General features: G+C 47.6%; 1 protein-coding gene across 5 annotated transcripts in view; it reads right to left on the reverse strand.

Annotated features, from left to right (window-relative positions):
* The window catches only part of MYZAP (myocardial zonula adherens protein), a 99,633-nt gene extending 85,588 nt beyond the window's left edge, over positions 1–14,045 (reverse strand). For 3 of the 5 annotated variants that reach the window (XM_067029773.1, XM_067029774.1, XM_059056270.2), the window contains exons 1-2: positions 13,825–13,956; positions 2,439–2,525 (exon numbers count right to left, since the gene is read on the reverse strand). In XM_067029773.1, coding sequence (XP_066885874.1) covers positions 2,439–2,525; positions 13,825–13,899 — 162 coding nt within the window. In that variant the 5' untranslated portion in view covers positions 13,900–13,956. Of the gene's footprint in view, positions 1–2,438; positions 2,526–13,824 lie in introns of all 5 variants that reach the window. The other 2 variants (XR_010839799.1, XM_059056269.2) reach the window with 2 other exon arrangements.
* Positions 14,046–14,277: the final 232 nt, after the last annotated feature.

The following is a 14,277-nucleotide window of genomic DNA, read 5'->3' on the forward strand; positions in this document are numbered from 1 at the left end:
CCCTTTGAGTTCCCAGGAAGGAGGGTGTAGGGTGCAGGGAGACTGGAAGGACTTTGTCCCCCACCAGCACCACTTTCACCTGGATTACATCCTGATTCAGGATGATGTTTTGATCAAAAAAAAAAAAAAAAAAAAAAAGGAGGGTCTAATTGCTTTTAAAAGTTTGAAAAGCGCTGTTCAAGACCAATAGGCAAATCGGTACACAACGTGGTTACCAATGCACCCGTGACATAGAACACGTTGCCTCTTTCTTCGGGAATACTTGACTATTCTTTTTTTTTTTTGCCATACGCGGGCCTCTCACTGTTGTGGCCTTTCCCGTTGCGGAGCACAGGCTCCGGACGCGCAGGCTCAGCGGCCATGGCTCACGGGCCCAGCCGCTCTGTGGCATGTGGGATCTTCCCGGACTGGGGCATGAACCCGTGTCCCCTGCATCGGCAGGCAGATTCTCAACCACTGCGCCACCAGGGAAGCCCTACTTGACTATTCTTGTGCAGTGACATGCCCTCCAGTGCCTCACAGCATCCACTGTCCCAGTGTCAGCACCCAGAAGCCCCTCACAAACATCTCCCCAGGCGTGCGGCTCGGGTCTAACTCCCAAAGACCAAATTTCCCACTGTGTCTACCATGCATACGGGGCCCTTGTCCTGTCACTCACCCCAGCCTGGGCCCCTTTCTCCAGCAAGCACTCGTTCTGATTCCCCATGTGCTAAGCTGCCCATGAACCCCTGGACACAGCCCAGGGCCACTTCTCTGACCAATCTATCAGCGTTGAAAGGAAGGACAGGGAGGGGATTGGTGAGGGCAGAAGGGGACCCCTTCCCCCAGCAAAACAGGCCCCTGGTCATCAGCCAGGGTCCAGCAGCCAAAGCCTGACCACTCCCGCTCTCTTTGGTTATGAGCTTTTACCCCCAAACTTTTTCTTTGGAGAATGTTCAAAGGCACAGAGAAACTGGAAGAATAAACTACGTAACCAATGTACCACTATCACAAGTAAGAAAAGTACTATTTATTCAATACTATGTAATATATGGGTTCATATTCAAAACTGTACAGTACTTTTATAGATTTTTTTTGGATCCAGGATTGAATTAAGGTTTAATTCGTTATAATGATATTAAGTCTCTTTAGTCCCTTTTATCTCCAATAGATTCTCATTTTTCTTAAATAACATTGAATTTATTAAGGGAGCCTGGCTAATTTTTTGTAGATAGTCCCACATTTTGGATTTCTCTGTGTCCTTATTACTAGATTCAATTGAACAAGTTTGGCATGAATATTACTAGTAACATTGTTTACTTCTGAATTGTATCACATCAGAAGTCACATAATACCAGGTTGCCCACTATTGGTAATGCTGAATCGGATCACCTGGTAGAACTACTGGCTACCATATTGTGGCATATTGTACCTTCAAAGTCAGTAAGTGATCAGTGAGGTAACACTCTTGAGCTCACATGAATATACTGCTCCACAGTAATCTTCCACCAATTAGTATTTGCATTCATTCATTGATGACCTGACCTGGGGGTTACAAAGCAGATTTTCTAAATTTATGAGCCGATGTCATATAAAGAAGAGCTTTCCCTTTTATAATCTCTCTCTGAATCTCTCTCTCTGATTATTACTATAAATCCATGAGATGTTTTTATTATTCAATGTTTTAGTATTCAATGTGCCACGACTCATCCCTGTCATTAATTCTTTTTAATGTTGAAATGTTTCCATTTTTACCAGTGAGAGCCCTTTCAAACAGGCTTCTGGGTCCTTTGATGTGGCCCAATTCTCCATGTTCCCAGAGCCCTGCTTACCCTTCTGGAGCCTAACACTCGAACGATCACGTCATCTTTATCTATACGTCTGTCTCACCTGCAAAGCTACGAGTTTCTCAAGGCAAGGCCAAGGTCAGTGTTATCTTTGTGGCCCAGCGTGCAGCACGGCAGCTGGCACAAAAACGCCTGCGCAACTCCTCCTCCCTGCAGCCGGGTGCCCTTGCCGCGCCAGAGCTGCTGCTGGGCTGTTCCTCTCCAGGCAACCCCTCCACCATGTGAGCGGGGCCTCCGGCTCCAGCCACAGAGAAAGGCTCAGGCCCTGCTGGCAGCTCACAATGGGCCCTTTGACTCAACAGGATGAGGCTCTTTCAGGAAAAACACGTTCCCAGCCAAAGCACCTGTCACTAAGGCCAGCACTCCTGGAGCCTCAAGGCCACACAGAGCCTACATTCACCAAGAAGCAAGGGCAGGGACAAGAGGCAGCAAAGCAGCCTGACTTCTGGGAAGATGGCAGATGGGGGGCAAGTTCAAGAGGGCCTTTCACCACACAGCTGCTGACATGCAGGCTCTGTGAATAGAGTGGATGGAGGATGGCAGGAAAAGGGGCTAAAATAAAAGAGTACAAAGATGGGAACTGGTCGGGGCTTCGCTTCAGAGATGGCTTACCTTCTCTCTTCTTTCAGCCTTCCTTTCACTTGACTCAGACACTGGACTTTCAGGAGGTACGGTCAGCCGTAGTCTGCAGACATTTGCCTAAGAGAGACGAGAGAGGAGGCCTGTTATGAACCTGCAGTTGCATTTGCAGCAGCCGGATCACCTGGGGTTTCTCAGAGCCTCTTTCCCCTACTTAGCAATGGTGATGATGGTACCGATCTCACAGGGGACGCTGGGGTAAGACCAGCCTTTGCCTGGCCCATCACAGGCACTCATCACCTCACTGCTTATGTTTTATGTTTTCCTTGTTTAGGAAACTACTGAATAGTTTCACAGAGTTCAAACATTTTTTTTAAATGGCTCATGTTCCGTGACAGTACAGAACGATCTGATTTCACATCCACAGGCCAAAATACAGCTAGAAGGATAGAGGCCAAAGTATACACAGTGGTGATGGGGTAGGAGGGTGCTTTCTACTTGACTCTGTGTTGGCTTTTCCTATAACAGACATGTACATGTTTAATCACAACATTTTTTTTAAAGTCTATATACCCATGTTCACAGCGGCATTATTCACAACAGCCAAAAGGTAGAAACATCCCAAATGTCCATCAATGCATGAATGAATAAAATGTGGTACGTACATAGAACAGAATATTATACAGCCTTATAAAGGAAGAGAATTCTGACACATGCTACAACATGGAGGAAACTTGAGGACATTATGCTGAGTGAAATAAGGCAGGCACAAAAGGACAAATCCAATATGCTTCCATTTACATGAGGTCCCTAGAGTAGTCAAATTCATAGAGACAGAGAGCAGAATGGCGGTTGCCAGGGGCTGAGTTATCCTTTAATGGGTATGGAGTTTCCGTTCGAAAAGATGAAAAAATTCTGGAGATGGATGGTGGTGATGGTTGCACAAAAATGACAATGTACTTAATGCCACATGATGTTATTTCACCCTATTGTCACAGCCTGGTCTTACTGTGACATTTTCCAGAAAGAAGTGATCCTACCATTAAAACAACAACAAAACCCCAGAGGGCCAAAGCAGCACCCAGAGGGCCCAGCCCACAGCCAATTGCACTCATGAGAGCACTGCTTGTCCCTGTTATGGGTTGAACTGTGTCCCCCTAAAATGTATAATGTTGAAGTCCTAACCCCTAGCACCTCAGAATGTGACTTTATTTGAAAATAGGGTCTTTATAGAGGTTACAGAAGTTAAAATGAGGTCATTAGGGTGGGTCCTAATCCCAAATAACTGGTGTTCTTATGTAACGGGGAAATTGGGAGACAGACACGCACCCAGGAAGAACACCATGTGAGCACGCGAAGGAGAAGGGCCTGGAACAGACCCTTCCCTCACAGTCCCCCTAAGGAACCAATCCTGCTGACATCTTGATTTTGGACTTCTGGCCTGCACAACCGTGAGACAATACATTGCTGCTGCTTAAGTCACCTGGCTTGCGGTACCTTTTTGCAGCAACCCCAGCAAACTAATATACCCCCCCAACCTCGTTTGCAGGGTCACAGATCTGCACTGGTCCACAGGGCAGCTTCTGAGCAAAAGTACCCTGCATCCAAGAAGCCCAGGGTTGGATATGATTGTAAAGGACCTTTGAACGCCAACCTGCCAGCCTACAAAGGAACCCCCTAACCCAACAGTGCACCTGGCAAGTGGACACCCAGCCTGAGGGTAACATTTTCCACGTACAGGTGAGAGCACATTTGGGACACATCAGCACTTCCACACACACCACTGCCTCCCTCTGAGGTACCCCCTTTTGCTACCTGACACCTCTAGCTTCCTGATAATGAACTTATAAGTTCTTCCTCAGAACTCCTACCTAACAGACCCAGGGTGCCCTCGGGGACTGCAGGAGAATTCCCTTTAACCTTCACAGGCCTGAACCTCCTTTCTTCTGCACTAAACAACCCCAGTTCTTTCAGCCATGTGATTTGGTTTCAAGATCCTTCTTCATCCTCACTCTCCTCTGGGCAAGCTTTGACTCCAGTGACCCCAGGGTGAGACGTGGCCTGACACATGGCCAACTTTGCAATAAACCTTCAAAGCTCATCGCCAGTCATGCTGGCCAAAGAGAAACCAAGCCATCCCAGCACGTAGTTCTCTTAGCTGACAATCCACAACACTGATGCGAATCCGAGGGCCTCCAGAGAAAGGTAACCCTTTGACTTCAGGCCACTTGGACTGGTTGAAAACAGCTGGCATTTGCACAAACATCAAAGTGTAACTCATACCAGGCAGGTAATCCAAGTCTGTGATATGCTCAATAATCTTGTCTGGTAGGCTGGATCTGAGCCACAGCACAATTTTGCAGAGAAAAGGAAGGGCTTTTCTCCTGCACCACATCACATCACACACACACACACACACACACACACACACACAGAGTGTGCACACACATGTATATACCTACACAGGTGCACACGCACATACACAGGTTCCAACACCTACTAGGCTGTGTTGATTATGAGCAAGCTATTTAATCTCTCTGAATCTCAAGGGTAAAAGGCAGGTAAAGGAAGATATCTGGCACATAGTAAGACTCTATCAGTGTTAGATATTTTTATTATTATCTAGATATTATCATCATCCTACAAGCTCCAAAATGATATCGGCTTAACTGGCTTCCCAGCTCTGCTTTCCATAATACTAAACAATTTGGTCAACGGATCTAATGGGTATTAGTACTGCAAGTGATACCTTTTTTAGGCTGATTGCCCCATTAGGGCAATACCCCATTAGGGGTAATCCCTAATGGCAATAATTTTCAGAATAAACTAAAAAACTGAAGAAAAGACAAGGCCCAGAAGGGACCTCATGGGTCCAATCACTCAAAATGAGAAGTCCCCTCCCCCTGAGTGAGACAATTCTTTATTTGTCCACTCAGAACTCCGATATTCCTCAACAAACTTCCTGTAAGTCTCCCCGAGCCATGTATACCCTACGGTATGCACAGACGCAGGATAAAGAGAATGCATTTCTCTAAACTATCAATTTTACCTGGTGATAGATAATGAATTAAATAAAATGAACATGTAAAATAAACATTTGACTTCAAAGCTATCTGGCAGGTGCAGCAGGTGCTTGCGGCTACACCCAGGCCCCTGTGTAGAGTGTTTATTCTTGTCATTAGAAGTGCTTTTATGGAAACAGTAAGGCATGGATTACACGTGGTGCTTGCATTCTGTAATCAGTGCTGATCCACAGATGGACTGACTATACAGATGCATTTCAAACCCAGCTTGGAACAGGATCAGACCCTTCCTAATAAGATGGTCAAATGTACTGTCATGTAAAAAAAGAAAGGTGCTGGGGGAAAAATATTAACAATAACCCCATTTTTGTTTCTTAAATTCAATCTGATAATCTGTATAGATTTGTGGGGGGAAAAATGTCTTCAAGGAAACACAACCAGCTGCTGCTGGTGGTAGTGGTGGTGATCTTTGGAAAGCGGGATTTCTGTGACGTCTACACCTGTTCCAAGTATGTGTACGTTTTTAAATTAAAAATCATAGTAGTCATAGCAATAATAAAGATTGAGAGCAACTATATCAGACAGAGAGAGAGAGAGAGAAAGAGATCAATCCTCCCTAGACCCACAGGACTGCTTCAGGAGCAGCAAAGAGAACATCCCAAAGGTCTAAAAAGTACTCTGAATTTCTTTACAGAAGCACTAAGTAACCCCTGAATGCATCCGATAGGTTGATCCAGTAGATTTTACCTCCCTTTAGTCATTCACTTTCAGGAATCTCCCCGTGGGAAAATGTCCCACTGAGTAAGATCAAGGCAGTGTTGCTTATCTCTCTGAGCATTTTATGATGCTGACCTTCATGGTTTCCTGACACTCAGGTACATAATACCCAAAGCAGCCCAGGCTGGACAGTACCTGAGAGGCAGGTAAGGTAGTTTATTCCCAGGGGTTCCCACGGAAGCTGGCTCAGCCTTGTGTTCTGAACTTTGAGGAGAGCTGAATCTTACTTACCCTGAACACTACTGCTGGACCAGCTGTCCCTACAAGAAAGGGTCCCTTCCAGTGCATCAAAAGTAGGAAAATGGACTTAGTGTACTTCAAGTACTGAGCACCCACTACTTGTAAAATACTTTTTTTTTTTTTTTTTTTTTTTTGCGGTACGCGGGCCTCTCACTGTTGTGGCCTCTCCCGTTGCGGAGCACAGGCTCCGGACGCGCAGGCTCAGCGGCCATGGCTCATGGGCCCAGCCGCTCCGCTGCATGTGGGATCTTCCCGGACCGGGGCACGAACCCGCGTCCCCTGCATCGGGGAGGGTTGAGGTGCACTCTCAACCACTGCACCACCAGGGAAGCCGTAAAGTACTTTTAAGGGCTATGAGGGTACTAATATGGAAAAGAAATAGCCATGCCCATAGAGGCTCACAATCCAGAAACACACCCACAAAGGGCAATCAAGAGCCCTTGGTATAACCAATATAATACTGGGAGAGACAGGGTAGTTTGTGGTTAAGGCACAATGGAACTGCACTTCTGGGTTCCAATTTTGGTTCTGACACCTACTAGCTATGAAACCTTTGGAAAGCTACTTAATCTTTATTGCTTCAGTTACTTTAGTTGTAAAACACAGCTAACAATACTGCAGAACCACTCTCTTGAACTTGTGGCGAGGATTAAATAAACTAATGAAGAAACTGACAAAAAGGGCTTAGAAGAGTTTCTGGTACATATCAAGCACTCTGTAAGTCCTCTTTTTTACCCTAGGAATATAGGAAGGAGAACAATCATTTAACTGGAGGTAGGAGTACGTCAGAAGGCTCCTAGAGATGACATTTGAGCTGGGTATAGAAGGAGAGAAAGGACTGCTTGGGTCAGTGAGGTTGGGAGAATCCATCATCAGAATAACAACAGACAATTACCAGGCAAGGCATTCATTCCAGGCTGGCCAAAGGCATAGACATTGGCATGTTCTGAAAATGGTAAATGGGCCTGCAGCCTGAGCAACAGTGGGGGAGGAAAATGGACAAACAGGCAGGGGCCAAACTCTGACAAGCTACAAATGCCTGATGGCAAAGCAAGGCCTCTAACGGATGACATTGGGGAGCCATTTAAATTTCTGGAGGAAGGGACTCACACTCAAACCTGAGTTCACGGCTTCCCTGGTGGCGCAGTGGTTAAGAGTCCACCTGCCGATGCAGGGGACACGGGTTTGTGCCCCGGTCTGGGAGGATCCCACGTGCCGCGGAGCCACTGGGCCCGTGAGCCATGGCCGCTGGGCCTGTGCGTCCGGAGCCTGCGCTCCGCAGCGGGAGAGGCCGCGACAGTGAGAGGCCCGCGTACCGCAAAAAAACAAAAAACAAACAAACAAAAAAACCTGAGTTCAGTGATTCAATAGCAATTATTGAGTACCTCCTATTATGTTCCACACCCAACAACATGGACTGGAGAGGGGGAAACAGGGCTCCCAAGTAGGCTTTGTACCTTAGTTGCTTCTGTAGCCCTTACAGCGCTCAGCATAGTATCAACACATAATAGGCCCTGCTCAGTAAATATCAGTGTGGGTTTCTTTTTAGGTTGAACTAAAACACGGTAAGGAGAATGTACCTGAAACTCCCCAGAGAGCCTTCCACTTTCTTCAAAAACCAACCCCCATGGGAGGAATAGCAAGGCAGGGACAGCGGGCATTCAAGCTTCTTCCACAAGAAGATACACAACCCAGCCCTTGTCTGCAATCAGGGCACCTAGGAGCAAAGCCGGGCCTCTGGGGACTTGTTCCTGACCCCCTTTGTGGAGGCAGAAAGCTGGTCCCCATGGAGGGGGGATTCTGGGATCCACATACCATCATGCTCTCAGCTTCAGGTACCTGGGCTCACCCGAGGGAAAACTGTCCCTCTCAAATAAAAAGGGGTGAAGATGACCTAGGGAGGTGCTGGGTTTGCTCATCAGTTTACAAACATGGATTTCCCTAAGGAAATGAGCCAAGTGCATTTACACTTCCCTCAGGCCTAGTCCACTTTGTGACCGTGGGTCCCTGCCCAGCTCTGCCTAACGGAAGGTGGGGCCACTAAGGTTGTAGCTGGGAGGACGGACACCACAATCCCTCTGCTAAGCACAAGCATAAAATCTCTGCAATACACAGGTGGAACGGGGCCTGCCCCGTCTGAAGTAGGCCTCTTACTTTCAAGTAGGCTTTGGCCCTGAACTTGCAGGCCTGATAATCTACATCATGGTGGGGCAAACGTTTTCTGTAAAGGGCCAGATAGTAAACACTGAGGGTCTGCAAGCCCCCTAACAACCATTCTTAGCTCAGAGTATACAAAACAGGTCGAGGGCTGGATCTGACTACAGGGTTGTAGCTTGCCAACCCTTGACCTACGTGCTTGGACGCTTCTTCCAGGCGGTATAAAGTGTCCTGGAACCCCCTTTTCTGTGTCAGGGCTGACTCCAGACAAAATTCATGAGTAGGAGGATGGTGACTTCTCCTTCCTGCTCTAGCTGGCTCACCTGTACCAGGCTCACCATGTGCCCCGAATGCCAAGACCCAGAGAGAAAAACACAGGTACGAACACACACAGACACCAGGGTGACCTGGCGTGTTATGACTCCTCCCCCCTGACAGCCCCCCCCATACACACACACAACCTTGCCCTTCCACCAAGGCAAAGGCACCTTTCAGAACACAGGCCCAGGACTGTCTGCATTTCCAAGAAAGCTGTCTGGGAGAGCAACCCTGGAAGGAAGAGTTCCAATCCTCGGCCACACATTAGAATCACCCGGGGAGCTGCCTAAACAATGCTGATGTTATTCTCTACTTTCCAGTGTTCTCATTTAGACGGTCTGGGCTGGGGCCTGGGCAGAGGTATTTTAAGTTCCGTGTTCCATGTGTAACCAGAGTAGAGAACCACTCACTTAACCAAAGGAATGAAACTCCAACAGTGCAACAGGATGAAGCATCTGGAATATTTGGAGGCCTTCCCAGAGCTGTCAAACCCCTCACCTGGGCCGACACTCCCATCCACAGGGCACCTGCTTCCTGCCCAGGTGGGACAGAGGTCACGGGCTGGCTTCATCCCAAGCTTCTCTTCCTGTTTTCCCGTTTGCCAACTCAGTGTTAAGTGTGGCTGTTTGAGGACCCTGGTGACACTCTTCTTTTTAAGCACCTATTACACCAGGCTTGGAGAGGCAGGATCCTGAAACCTTCTCAAGTAGTTAATCATAGATAGGAGCAATGATGGGGCGCACAGGTCTCTAGGGGAACACAGAAGAGGGGGTTCAGAGCAGACTTCCTGGAGGAGCTGACCCTTCATCAGAGGCGAGGAACAGCATCAAAAGCTTGAGGAATAGCAAGTAATTTGGGACATCTGCACAGAGTATGCATGAAGAGGGGGAAGGGGAAGGCAAAGGCCAGATCAGAAGGCCCTGGGTACTAAACTAAGGGGGTTTGTGCTTGTTCCTGGGGGTACAAGACTGAGGGGGTTCTTGAAGTAGAGGAGCTAGGTAACTGCATTTCAGAGGGATCACTCTGGCCTTAAAAGACAAAGAACAGTCAACAGGGTGACTAACATTTAGGAACTATCACTCTTCTAAGGAGGGAAAGAGGTAAATACCTCTGTGTTACTATTCTGTGTGCTGGGGAATATCTATCAGGACAGTTTTCGGCTGAGAGAGACGGCTGCAGGAAGCAAGAAGACCGCAACACATGTAATCACTGAAAGTATTATATTTTAGATTGAAACATTTCAACTTGGTCTCTAGTCAGTTGGCCCAGGATCCACAGCTCCCTGCACTCAATTAGACAATTTTTGAGGCTGACCTGAAAGGGTTTCCTAAGTGACCAGAAGCTCAGTGGTAACACCCAGCCTCCGGGTCTCAGGTTTCCTTAAGAATCCCCAGAACTCAGGTCCCTTCATCCTACATCTGACACAGCGAGATGGGTGAACCAAAGCAGAGAAGTCAGGACATTTTTTTTCTGAGCCTACAACTATCAATTCTTAGTGGCAGAGGCTTTTTGGCTAAAGCCCCTCAAATGGGTTCAGGAGGTCCCAGGGGAGCAGCCAACTGTTTTCGGAGTACAGCGGGCCCCCTGCCATCCCCTCCCTGGGGGATGCTGCAGCCAGCCTCCTTCCACCAGACGTTGAGGTCCCACAATGCCCAGTGTCCCTTCCTCAGAGCCCCATAGGATGATACAGAAGTTATGCACATAGATGTTTCTGTGAAAGGAAAAGGAAGTGAGGTAAACACCTGTCTGACCCATTCACCGGCCAGCTAAGGAGAATTCTTTTGAGCCTATCAGACAGAAATGGGACCCAGGAGAGTGAGGAATTAATGACTGAGCAGCCCATTCCAGTTTTGAACGGAGGAAGCCTTTGCCAAATACAGAGAAATATTGGCAAGAGCAGGCCACGAGACAGTCCTATCCCTGTGGCCTTGTTGGGTTTGGTTTTGTTTTTTATGTGTCACTGAGGGGCCACGATACCAGTAACAGTAGCCAACAATCTCTTATTATCGACAGAGCGTGGTGCTGGGGAAACCCTTGACAAGTCTATCATCTCACACCACACTCAATGAACAGCTCAACCAAATACATCTGGCTGCACAAAGCAACACGTGCCTTCCCCCCAAAGCACACAACCTGGCCACACAACTGACCTTTCACTGCAAAGTCTCATTCAGTGGGATTAACTGCATTTACAAAATTCCTTTCCAAATCACAAAGCAATGTCGATATTTTAAAAAACGTTTATTCTCCAAGGTCATCAACCTGTCTATGGTTATTCTCCAGCCAATTTATCTTCCTGCTGTTGCCATAGATAAAACTATTTTTAGGCACAAGTGGTTTAAAGGCAGATTTTTTTTTTTTAAATTTTATAACCCCTGCTGGTTGGCATCCATAAATGCCTCTCAGAGCTTTGTTTATCAGCTGACAGAAATTACTCTCCCACCTCGTTTTTTTTTCCCCTTGAGAGATTTCAGATAAGAAGGAAGTACAAATTGTAGGTGGCAGCTATTGAACATAGGATAACTAGTGACAGTCTGGTCTGGCCATACCACCCTGGTGGCTGACTCAGAGAACTCCCTGCTCAGTGTCAGCTGTCAGTGCCATTTCTGGTTGGCTTGAATGCCTGGATCAACACATCCTGGTTCCCCTGCAGCCCCTAATTTGGTAAAGCTCTTTGGAGGAAACAGAAATGTTATTTTAATGGCTAACTTGTTACTGTTCAAGATGACCACTTGTCCAATATCTGAGAGGAAAGACAGAACAATACAGAGTTTAATGAAAAACTTTCAACTTAGGGAACACTTTTTTGCTTTTCACTTGTTTGGTCTACAATTTTATTTTCAAGGCATCCTGTTCTTGTTTTTCCATAAAATAAGTGTTTTGCCCTAAAACAGGTCCAATACACCACTGTTATACAGTATATGCCAAGAGTTCCATTTAGAAGCATCCTATTTCCTTTTTTCGGTATCTCTGTGATGTCAATTGCCTTACAGAGTCCCACTCATCCTACAAGACTAAACACACATGTCTCCTACAGAGGGAGGCCTTCCTCAGATGCTTCAAGAAGAACCTTTTCTTTTAGCTTCTACACAACCTTGTCAACACTCTACTCCACTATTACAACCATCACTTTGCATATGGTAGTCTGTGACAATGTCTGCTCCCACAGTTACAGTGGACCCCAATATTTAGCCCTGCATCACACAGATCTATAAACATTGTTTAATAACTCAATTAATCAAAGATTATAGTTTACACACACACACACACAGTACTTGTGCCATTTGCAAATCCTGAGCAGAGTTGGAAGTCATAAAGGGGACCCTAGAAACTTTAGATATCTTCTTTGCAGAACCTACCCATGTGCTCAGAGCAGCCCTACACGGTCTGATTCAGGGCACAGACCCCTTCAGTCCAAAGTATTTCAGTCGTCTTATTCAAAGAGCAAAGCCTTCTCAGCAGTGTGTTCATTGTACCAGACACCACAGCACTTACAGCTAAAGAAATACTTGAAAGTAAATATTTGAGGAAAAAAATCTTCAGAAAAGTTACCTACTATACTAGTCACATTTCATCCACCCATTATCACTCTAGCCACCCAACTAGTACCCACTCTGGAGGGGGACCTAGAGAATTTAATGCAATCTGGTCCCATGTATGACCCTGTCCAGGCTCAGGGCTAGCTTTTCAGTGACTTCATTCTTTCTCACTCATAATTATGTTCCAACTGAGAGGAATTTCCCCCCAAAAAGGCAAACGCCCATCTTGGTGTAAGGCTGGGGTTGTGGTTGGAAACCCAGTTGGACCTAACGGGGATCTTTCTTTATGAAACTAATGATTGGACAATCAGAGTTCTGTCAGCCCTAAGTGGTGCACGTGCACATAGCCGAACCCATCACTAGGCCCAGACCCAGGAGTAACACAGTCTTTCTTCCAGAGCTAAAGAAAAACAGTATTGAAGACGACTGCTAGTCACTTGGTTGAGGTATACAAAATCAAATAAGCACGTCTAACAAGACTAGAAAACAGATAGGAGTACCGAAGGGGGCCCTGGCTTGGACTTGCCTACTTGTTTAGCTAAACCTAGGGGAAATATGATGAGAGAGGTCTCAACCACAGAAAAGTACTCACCCAAATGATGAGTACTGAACATCATAATGAACAGATGAACCAAAAAGGCACAAACCAAAGCCCTGTCGGTATACTCTGAGGTACCAATCTTGGAAGAGATATGAAATGGGAAGGATGTGGCTAGCATTTCTTTCACAGAGCATCTGGAGAGATGAGAAAAGAGGCAACAAAGATGGCAAAGAAACATCACTTCCAAAGGGCAACCTAGATGAAGATGGTGCCCACTGTGCTAATACTTAAATCAGAAAGAAGAGAGCAGTTTGCATAAACCCAAGTCCCACAACTGGGCTCCTAGGTGGCCAGCAGCTAATTTCTACTTTGTACTGATAAAAATGAAGCCTACCTAGATTAAGCGCACTCCAACTCAGTGTTACTCTATCACGAGTGGGGACAAGTGGCCCTTTCTTTTCATCACTGGAAGGAGGAAAGTTTGGGTGTTAAAGACACTCATTACCTTTGAGAATCAAGATAGGGACAATGCAGAAAGTTTCCCTTGCTTTTTAAACTGGTGCCACCAATACACTTGGCTTGATAGGCCAGGCAGGAAGGGGAGGAAATCTCTGGGAATTCCCTAAAGTCCCCTAAGCCCTTCGAGCCAGTGCGGCACCTCCGGGACGTAGAAAAGAAAGGTCTCGTTCAGAGCTGAGACAGGACCTAAAACTGAGCCCAGGTGGGGTGTCAGGCAGGGCCAAGGGACCGGTTTCCGTGCGTCTCCATCCCCAGACCCCGACAGCAGGACGGCCTGGACAGGAAGCGGGACAGCAGCTACTCACCCTCCTGTTGGGCGCCCCGGGAGCGCTGGAGCCGCCGCTCGAGAGCAGGGTGACTGTGGACGTGGAGCGCAGCATCCCTCAGCGGCGTTGGTGGCGGGGGGCTCGGCGGGTGCTTTTTGCGAGTGGAATAAGCCGGGGGGCCGCCCCGCTGGAGGCGGGGAGGGTGGGGTCCGAGCAGGCCAGTAGCGCCGCAGGGGCAGCGCGGGGGCGGGGCTGAGGCCCGGCTCGGGGCGGAGCCGGGGCGGGGTCCCGCACTCGCCTGACTCGTCAAGCTGCATTTTCTCCCGAGGGCGCAGACCCAGCCCGTGTTGGTCACCTACCTTCCCCCACGGCTCTGCGCCCTCCCAGGGTCAGTCCCGGGGCGGGAGTGAGTGCCTACCAGGTGTCCCTTCCAGCAGCCAACACGATCCACGGGCCCCTATCCTATGGAGTTTGCAATCTGGTGGGGATACC

This window comes from Kogia breviceps, chromosome 3, assembly GCF_026419965.1.
Source record: "Kogia breviceps isolate mKogBre1 chromosome 3, mKogBre1 haplotype 1, whole genome shotgun sequence".
NCBI classification, from domain to species: domain Eukaryota; kingdom Metazoa; phylum Chordata; class Mammalia; order Artiodactyla; family Physeteridae; genus Kogia; species Kogia breviceps.